The 9,236-nt window shown below is 54.3% G+C and overlaps 1 protein-coding gene across 1 annotated transcript in view; it reads right to left on the reverse strand.

Moving 5' to 3' along the window:
- Positions 1 to 438: 438 nt before the first annotated feature.
- TCN2 (transcobalamin 2) overlaps positions 439 to 9,236 on the reverse strand; it is a 15,261-nt gene continuing 6,463 nt past the window's right edge. The window contains exons 4-10 of the mRNA XM_074293952.1: positions 9,197 to 9,236; positions 7,845 to 8,006; positions 6,797 to 6,969; positions 5,708 to 5,888; positions 4,504 to 4,678; positions 1,751 to 1,866; positions 439 to 1,538 (exon numbers count right to left, since the gene is read on the reverse strand). The exon at positions 9,197 to 9,236 is cut by the window's right edge and continues 112 nt beyond it. Of these exons, the coding sequence (XP_074150053.1) occupies positions 1,477 to 1,538; positions 1,751 to 1,866; positions 4,504 to 4,678; positions 5,708 to 5,888; positions 6,797 to 6,969; positions 7,845 to 8,006; positions 9,197 to 9,236 (909 nt within the window). The 3' untranslated portion in view covers positions 439 to 1,476. The remainder of the gene's footprint in view (positions 1,539 to 1,750; positions 1,867 to 4,503; positions 4,679 to 5,707; positions 5,889 to 6,796; positions 6,970 to 7,844; positions 8,007 to 9,196) is intronic.

Genomic DNA, 9,236 nt, shown 5'->3' on the forward strand with positions numbered 1-9,236 from the left:
TCATCCTCGGGGTCTGGGCCTGGGCAGGGAGGGGTAGCCATGGGGTGGAGGGAAAGCTTGAGTCACCGGCAGCCGAGGTTTGGACGGGCGGGCGCAGTTCCTGAGTGCCAGCCACTAGGTCAGGGCCGCAATTTCCACCACTTTGGGCGTCATCACCCCAGGATTTTACTCGGAGCCTTTGGGGATCCGGGATCCAGGGGCCCACCCAGGCTGAGGCCGTATTGCCCGGAGTTTATGGCAGCAGCCTCCCCCTACCGGTTAAGGAGCCAGACGGGTCCACATGGGAAGCGCTCCCTAAGGACATATGGAACGAATTTGCTCTGCAGCTGGAGACGCCCAGGGTGGGTGGTCACTAAAAGGCCCCGCCCTTTCCACCTTCCCAGAAATGACCCCACCCTTCCCTCCCTCCCCCTCATTAATGAGCAGCAATCACCAGTCTTAAACTTCAGTGATTTAGTCATTTTGGATAGAAGCAGAGACCAAAAGCCATTGTAGTGAGAGGCTGGTGCTCAGAAGAAAAAGGGCAAACCTGGGGGGACACGGGCCCCAGCAGGAGTCAAGAGGAAGAGATGGGCCGGTGAGGGGCGAGGCCAGCCAGGCCCCTGGCCTCCCAACTCGGAGGTCAGTGGTTCTTAGAGATGGAAGGAGCCTCAGAGGTGGCGGCCTCCACTTGACAAAGCAGCTCAGAGAGATGAAGTGATTGATCCACATTTCTCCTCGGTCATCAGAGTCGGCATTTGAATCCAGGTCTTCTGGTTCCAAAATCAGTGCCTCTTTCCTACCCTCCCCCACTGTTCCACAGTCTCTGTAGACCGGGCCCATGCTGGAGAGGAGACTTAAATCTTTGGGCTCAGACGTTTCCAAGGAACCCTGGGAAATCCACTGCCTGGGAATCTTGGCAGAAAAAATTGGTTCTTGGGCCTCAGTTTTCTCCTCTGTGAATTAGGTCCATAAGATGTGCGGCCCAGAATAGTAAGGAGAGAGCTAGATTGCCAGTCAAAAGATCTGGCTTCAAATTCTAGCCCTACCTGAGTGGCCCTTCCTTGCTTTGGACCATTTTCCTCCTCAGTAACCTGAGGGCTGGGCTGGATCTCAAAGGGCAAGATCCCACCCGATTCTCTAAGGTGGGTTGTTGGGAGAGCTGGGCCCAGATACCTAGGTTTCACAGGCACTTGGAGGTGTCTACATGGGAGATCCCTGGTAAGTGGATGCCTCTGATCTGGAGGGATTAGAGAAACAGCCAGGCAAAGGGGCTTGGGGAAAGGGGGGATTCCTTTGTGGAGGGCAGGGCCTACCACGGTCACTGTCAAAGCGGAGGTTTGACACCATCTCTCCTTAACTGGTTATGGAAGGGTCATAAAGGGCTCTGGAAAAGGTCCCTCTGTCCCCAGGCTCTCTGGCCAAAGGGTAGCAGACGGCAAAGGGAGTGGCTAGGTCTCAGGATGTCGGAGCCATGGGATGATGGAGCAGCCCTTCCTACCAGCTGGCCAGGCTCAGAAGGATGGTCTCCCCGTCCCGGGGCTGGTAGTTGGTAATACCTGCAGACACAGAAGCAGGCAGGCTGGACATGCCAATAGGAACCCAACAATTTCAGCTGTCCCCCCAGCACCGGGCCGGTCTGTTTCTCCAGGACTCCCAACAGAGGTTGGGAGGAGAGCATGAGGATCTGGGTGTCATGTTGGACCCCTCCCCTACCTCCTCACTCCCCCAGGAAGAGGTTCCCTCCCCAGCCAGGGCCCTCCAGCCCCACCTTGCAGCAGGGGTACGTCCGGGGCACGCAGCAGCTGCCAGTACTGCCATTCTCCGGGTGTCACACCCATCACTGAGGTTATAAAGGGACCGGACAGAGTGTTCTGAGTTTCGTACCTGTCAAAAATAGAAGCAGCTCATGGGGTCCTCGCTCCCAAGTTGGAAGGCACCAGCAAGGACAATCCTATCACTCTACAGAGGAGGAAACTGAGACTGGGAGGGAACACAGTGGGCGAGGCGATATTTGGATCCCATTTTCTCTCCTTTCCATGGATTGGGAGGGGGAGAAGCCAGAGAATATGTCTGAAAGCAAGGATTTGAGCCCTTCCCTCACCTCATCTTCTCTCTCATCTCACCTTCTGGGTCCCAAAGAAGTGAATCAGTTTTCATTTCCTATTTTCTCCTTTTAATCTCACTGTAAACCCAGGATGGAAATAGGGCTGCTGAGATCTGCATTTTCCAGATGAGGAAACTGAGGCCCCAGGAGGGAGGAGGGTGAGTGGGTGAGAAAACAAGGTCCCACAGTAAGATAATAGGGGCAAAATCTGAATCCATGGCTCCTTGTTTCCCATCTAGGACTTTTCCCAGCATACCTCCTTGAGTGATTCCTTCAGGGCAACTTAGTGAGTCACTAGAAAATTTTAGAAAACCGAGGAATTGTTTCCTAAGCTGGAGCAGAAGAACTCCTTGAACTTTGGTCCTTATCTCGTTCCCCTCTTGGAACAGAAGCATAAAGTCCACATGGGTATGGAACACAAAAGTCACTTTAGTTCATCTGGGGCTGGGGAAGCAGTGACCCTCCAGTCTCCCTCCACTTCCATTTTGCAGAAGAGGAGAGAAGAGGCTCAGAGCTCTAGAGCGAGCAAGGACCCGGAACATTTCTGAATCCAACCCCAACCTCTTCATTTTACAAAGGAGGGAACTGAGGTCCAGGGAAGGAAGTGATTTGTAATAGTAAGGCACAGGCAGGGAGTGGAATCAAGGTTCTTTGGGTCACAATCTAGAGCTCCTTCTGCTACCCCCACACCAATAGAAAAAAGGGAGGGGCAGCTAGGTGGCGCAGTGGATAGAGCACCAGCCCTGAATTCAGGAGGACCTGAGTTCAAATCTGGTCTCAGACACTTAACACTTCCTAGCTGTGTGACCCTGGGCAAGTCACTTAACCCCAGCCTCAGGAAAAAAAAAAAAAAAAAAAAAAAAAAAAGGGAGAAGCCAGGCTCAGAGATGCATGCATAGGGAGCAGCTGGGCCTCCAGACAACCCGGCATAATGGAGAGATACAGTGGAGCTAGAATCAGGTACCTGTGCTCGACTTCGGTGATTGGTTTTCTTAGCTTTGTGGCTTCTGAACAGGGTACTAAAATCTCTCTCTCTCCTTATCTGTAATATGAGCACCTCCCACATAGATTAAAAGGAGAAAGCGATAGGAAATGAGATGTGATGGAAGGGGAGGCCCTCTCCACTCCTTTGGGTCCTGGAAGGTGAGATGCTCAGAGGGAAGGGCTCAAAGTCTTGCCTTCAGATACATCAGCCTGGTTTTTCCCCCTCCCAAAGTGAAAGGATCACGTGAGATACTGGACAAACTTCAAACCACTCTATGGAGTATCACTATTAAAGTTCCACAAATCACCAACTATGGGAAACACGGAGGAATTAAATCTGTACAAGGAAGTCTCCGTCTTCCACTTAACCATGAGCACTGAACCTCAGAGTCACAGTTTTTTTTAAGGAAGGGACAATTCCACATTCCTCTGCCCTAGTCAGGCCACACGTGGAGGATTGTGGTCAGTCTTGGGCAACCCAGTTTAAGAAGGGCATTGACAGGAGGTGAGGAGGTGACCAGGATGGGGAAGAGGCTTGAAATAAGATTAAATCACTAAGACGGACTGAAGGAACTGGGCATGTTCAGTCTGGAGAAGACTTGGGGAATATGTGATAGGAGCAGTCAAGTACTGGCAGGCCTACCTTGGGGAGAAGGGACTAGGCTTTTTCTCCTCTGCCCCAAAGGCCAGGACCAGGAGCAAGGAAGGGAAGTGGCGGAGGGGCAAAGTAAAGCTGAGGGTCAGGACTCGCCTTCTGACAATTGGGAGATGGCGTCCCTTCCCTGGGGCCCTTCAAGCATGGGCGGCACACCGGCATTCTCAGCTCCCTCCCACCAGAGAGGTGAGTCTCTGATCCTAAGTCACTAGGCTCTGAGAGATGAATTCTCACCTTCCTTTCCCTCATTAAAATACAAGTTTATTGAGGGCAGGGGCTGTCTTGCTTGTTTGCCCTATACCTCTCTAATGCCAGCACAATGCCAGGAATTTAGCAAGACGGAGGGCATGCTGAGAAGTGGGAGCATGAAGGTCTGAGTTCAAATCCCAGTCCATCTGTTTTATTAGCTGGGTGATTTTGAGCAAGGCATTTGGGCTGTGTGGGCCACAGTTTCCTCAGCTACCCAGGCTGATGGATAGTCCCATCTCTGGCGCCCTGCCCAGCAGACCATAAGCTCCCTGTGGGCACTCTGGCTCACTTTTGTCCCCATATTCCCCTTTGTCTCCATATTTCCCAGCCCTACAGCCCATGAACACAGGAAGTGTCACATAAGTGCTTACAGGCTGATGGATATCCCCATCTCTGGCGCCCTGCCCAGCAGACGGTAACCATCACCACACTTGCTGCATCCACCACCCTTGAACTCGTAAACTTTACAAGGGCCCCATAGAAACGGGCACTGTTCTCATTTGTGTTAGAGTTAAAGAAAGCGTCTTACATGAAGGCGTCCTCCATTTGAGCCTTATCCAGGACATCCTTTAAAGTAGTCCCCTCAAGGATACGATACTGTTGATGATAGACCACGTGCAGGGGATCTGTTTGGACTTTCAGCCAGAACTGAATTTCCTTTGGCTTCTGAGTTGGTGGAATGATGGGATCTAAATCCAGGAGACCTAGTAGTGGGCCAGGAAAAACAAGGCAGTGAAGAGGAGTTCCACAGCACCAAGAGACCCAATTGGGTTCAGTTCAAAGGGCTGTGACTGGGTACCCTGAGTGCCGGGTACAGTGTACCCCAGACAGGCTTTAGGAGATCTCAGGAAGCAAGAGATCCCTTGGTCCTACCCTCAAGGACTCAGAATAATCAGCAAGACCAGATTCACACAAGGAGAATGCAAGGGTCCATGCCCTAGACACAGTGAACCTCAGGGAAGAGATCCCCAGGCCAGAGGCAGTCAGAGGAGGCCCATTAGAGGCCAGAAATTGCCTAGCTCTACCTCAGTGTCCTCATCTATAAAATGGGGATCATCACAGCACCTGCCTCCCGGGGTATTGTGAGGATCAAATGAGATCACTGTATGAAATGTTTTGCCATCAAGCTGACATTATTATTGATAATAGTGAGCTACTGCTTTTGGGATTGATTAGAGGCCCTGAGTTCAAATGCTCTTTCTGTCACTTCCTGTGAGAAATTAGGTGAGTCACTCAAGTTTCCCTCACTATAAAATTAGGGGCTTGGTCTAGAATTCCTCTGATGTCCCTCAGCTCTTCAGCCATGATCGAATGAGTCTCTGAGGGTGGGCACCAGGTCAGCAAGCATTTATTAGACACCTAATGAATGTACAGTAGTGTATATTTCCATCTAAATGCTGTTTCTGTCACTTCCTGTGAGAAATTAGGTGAGTCACTGATGGCCCTCAGTTTCCCTCACAATAAAATTCGGGGCTTGGTCTAGATGGCCTCTGACATCCCTCAGCTCTTCGGCTCTGATCCTGAGTCTCTGAGGGTGGCTGCCACGACGGCAAGCACTATTAAACACCTAATGCGTGTAAAATAGTGTATGTCCCTTATAAAGGCAGGCTCGGAGTATGACATGGCTGCTTCAAGGCGGACCTCCCCCTTCTTCCCCACTCCTCCTCCTCCCCTCCGGCCTTGTCTCCTCTGCCCCCACCTCCCCATGCTCCGGGGTTCCTGGTTCCTCTCACCTCTGAAGTCTTTGCAATCCAGCTGCTTGAGGCTGAGGTAGGTCCTTTGGTGGAGGACGGGCAGCAGCTGGGACAAGGGGAGGGGGTTCTGGAAGGCCCCTTCCTGGAGGCCCTTCAGGAGAGCATCCCCAACCCGCAAGCAGGCCCTCTCTGACTCGGGCGAGGGGGCTTCCATCAGGGCCTGGGAATGGCAGGAAAAGGATAGACTGAGAAGTCCAGCTCCCAGCCTGGGAGAGTCACATTTCATCAAGAACAGAAGCCCCAGAGATGATCCAAAAGGATCCAAATCAATCCATTCACTTTACAAAGTACTGAAGTCTAGGGAAGGGAAGCAAACAGAGAGATGGGGAAGAGAAAAGGAAAGAGAAAGGGAGGGGAAAGGGAAAGGAGAGAGGGAAAAGAGAGGAGGAGGGGGCAAGGGGAAGGAGGAAGGGGAAGGGCAGAGAGGAAGGGAGAGGGTGGGAAGAAGGAAGAGATGGGAAGGGGAGAGGGAGGAAGAAAAGGGAGGGAGAGAGGGAAGGAGAAAGGATGGATGGGAAAGGGAAAGGAGAGAAAGGGAAAAGAGGTGGGGATGGGATGGGGAGAGGGAGGAAGAAAAGGGAGGGAGAGAGAGGAGGAAGAAGAGGGGAGGGGACAAAGAGGAGAAAGAGAGGAAGGAGGGAGAGAGAAAAGGGAAAGAAAATGGGGAGCAGAAAGGGAAGAAGGGAGGGAGAGGGAAGAGGGAAAGAGGTGGGGAGGAGAGGGGAGAGGGGAAAAGGGGAGGGAGAGATGGGGGAAGGAGACAGATAAGAGGGGAGGGTGAGGAGAAAGAGGTGGAAGGAGGGAGGGGGAGAAGGGAAAGAAAAAGAGAGGAAAGGGAAAGAGGAGAGAGGGAAAGGAAAGGAAAAAGGTGGGGAAAGAAGAGGGAGGAGGGGGAAGGGAGAGGCAAGGGAAAGGGAGGGAAGAAAACAAGGATAGATGGGGGAAGAAAGGAGAGGGAAGAAAGGGAGAAGGGGGAGAGGGAGGAAGAAGGAAAGAGGAGGGGAAGGGGGACAGGAAGTCCTTATGTCCAGACCCAACTCTCAGCTGCCACCTGAGGCCCTCTCCTACCTGTAGGGCCAGCGGCGTGCTGTAAATGTTTCCGAAGTACCCTTCTGGGGTTTCTTCTTCAAGAATTTTGTTCCTCACATGCTCTAAGGCCCTGGAGATCCAAGGGGCCAGGCCTGGATTGAGGCCCAAGGCCTGCAGGCAGGACAGGGCCAGACTGGCCATGGCTGCTGTGTCTGGGGAGGAGGAGTCAAGTCCAGTTGAGGGCAGGATGTTCTGGAGCCAGGCCTGGCTCCCTCCTCCCCGCAGCCCCCTCAGTCTCCCAGCTCTGGGTCCTTCTAGGCCCAGGACCCTTCCCTGGGCCAACACAGCCTGTCTCCTGCCCCGCCCTCCTCCTCTGGAAAACCAGGAACCTTGGTAAGCCAGCTCTGACCTGGCCTCAGTTCCTCCCTTTGTTGAAGTTTGTGGGGGGAGGAGGGGGCTGGCCCTGCTGGCCTAGGGGCCTCTGGCAGCTGGGGTCCTGCAGCCCCTCCTGTACAGGCTGCAGCCAAAACCCTGGCGCCCTGAGCCCTAGGCCTGGGGTTAAGGCCCAGCTGAGCCCAGGTTTCTGCCTGCCTCTAATTAGATCACAGCCCGGAGACCGGAGGGCCCAGAGGGCGGCCTCCAGGGCCAGTGCACGGGCTCTGGGGGATCCTGGGAAATCCTGGGCAGATTCAGCAGCCTTGAAAAGGCAGGAAAGCCCGAGGCCCCAGAGAAGTAGAGGCCATGAGGGAAGGGCCTGTGCACTCACTCCCAGGCTGGCCGCTAAACACCCAGAATCATACAAGCCCTCAGAGCACAAAATAACAGAGTGGAGAGGGAACCTAGAACAGGGGATGGCAGGGCGAAGCGGGAACCTAGAACAGTTCTCAGGCCCCTCCCAGCCCTGAATGATACCCTTGTCCTTCAGGGCTGCTGGCAGCAGGAGGCTGAGCGTTGCCCCAGGCACTCAGGGGGGGCATTCCCTCCCCCACCTACACTTGGGTAACAAGCTCCTCATTTTGGGGTCTGCAAAGTTGCTGTAAACAAGCGCCCCCCCCCCCTTTGCAGCCTGGGGGCAGGGTTCCCTTACCCACGGAGAAGCGGCTCCCCTGGAGGAGGAGGTCGTACTGGGCGGCGTGCAGCAGCTTCTCCACGATGTGCCCGGGCACCTTCTTGTCATGGACGCACAGCGCCAGGATGGACAGGCTGTACTGGTAGTAGTTGGTGGCAGGGCGGCCGGTGTGCTCATGCCCTGGGAGGGGGGCCCCCAGCGAAGGTCAGGACTCCTGAGGGGCCTCTGAGGCCTGCACCCTCCCAAGGCCACCCCCTCCTGAGGGGCCTCTGAGGCCTGCACCCTCCCAAGGCCACCCCCTCCACCCTGGTGAGTCCCAGCTGCGCCGCCCCAGGACCCCGGTGAGGGCGGCCCAGCCCCAGGGATGCTTGTGAAATTCTTGTGGGTTTTTTTGTGGTTTTCATCTTTCAAATTTGGGAATATTCTCTTTAAAGAAAGCCAGACTGTGGTGGTGGCTGGAGAAGGGGCCGCAAAGTCGCAGGCAAAGCCCGCCTCTGACCGTATGGGCTGGGTGACCCTGGTCAGTCATGTGACTTTTTATTGCCCCTCAACTCATACAACTGTCAGCTGCAGATCTGCTTAGGTGGAGAGAGCGCTGGTGACATCATAGACCCCCTGGGGTAATTCTCTTTAATAACAACCCCCTGTACTGTGTAGAAAGCCTTCAGTCCTTTAGACTGGCTCTGACTCTTCTTGACCCCTCTCTGGGTTTTATTGGCTGGCCATTTCCTTCTCCCACTCATTTTGCAGTTAAGGAAACTGAGGCAAACAGGATAAGTGACTCTCTCGGGGAGACAGCCAGGAAGTGTCCCAGGCTGCGTTTCAAATCCAGTGCCGAGTCCCACACAAAGCCCTCGGGATCTCCGGGCAATACGACTGTGTCACCACAAAAATACCTTGTATACGTTTTGTAGCGCTTCCTGGCTACACGTAAACTCCCTGAGGGGCTCTGGTTCACTTCTGTCCCCGTATTCCCTTTTATCTCCATATTCCCCAGCCCTAGGAACACCTGGCACACAGGGGGTGTCACATAAATGTTTACAGGTGATGGATGTTCCCATCTCGGAGCCCTGCCCAGCAGAGCGTAAGCCCCCCAGGCCACAGGCCGGCCGTTTACAGTCCACCTGCACACTTTCCCCTTCCTTCAGAGCCCCATGGACAGGCCTGAGGGGTTGCTCTGCCTCTGACCTTGGACCACAGACAGGTGGAGGCCGGGTCTATGGCCGGAGCCAGATTTTGGCCTCCTCCCGGCGCTCCCCTAGCCTCGGAGGGCTTTAGCACCCAGTAGGCCCAGTGCAGAGTGGGCAGTTCCCAGGGCATCGACCGCCGCCCCCCTCTGCCCGATCCTTATTGCTGCCCGGCCCACTCACCAATCCGGTGCTTCTCTTCCTCCAGGTAACTCTTAAGCTG

This window comes from Sminthopsis crassicaudata, chromosome 1 (assembly GCF_048593235.1).
Source record: "Sminthopsis crassicaudata isolate SCR6 chromosome 1, ASM4859323v1, whole genome shotgun sequence".
Lineage (NCBI taxonomy): Eukaryota > Metazoa > Chordata > Mammalia > Dasyuromorphia > Dasyuridae > Sminthopsis > Sminthopsis crassicaudata.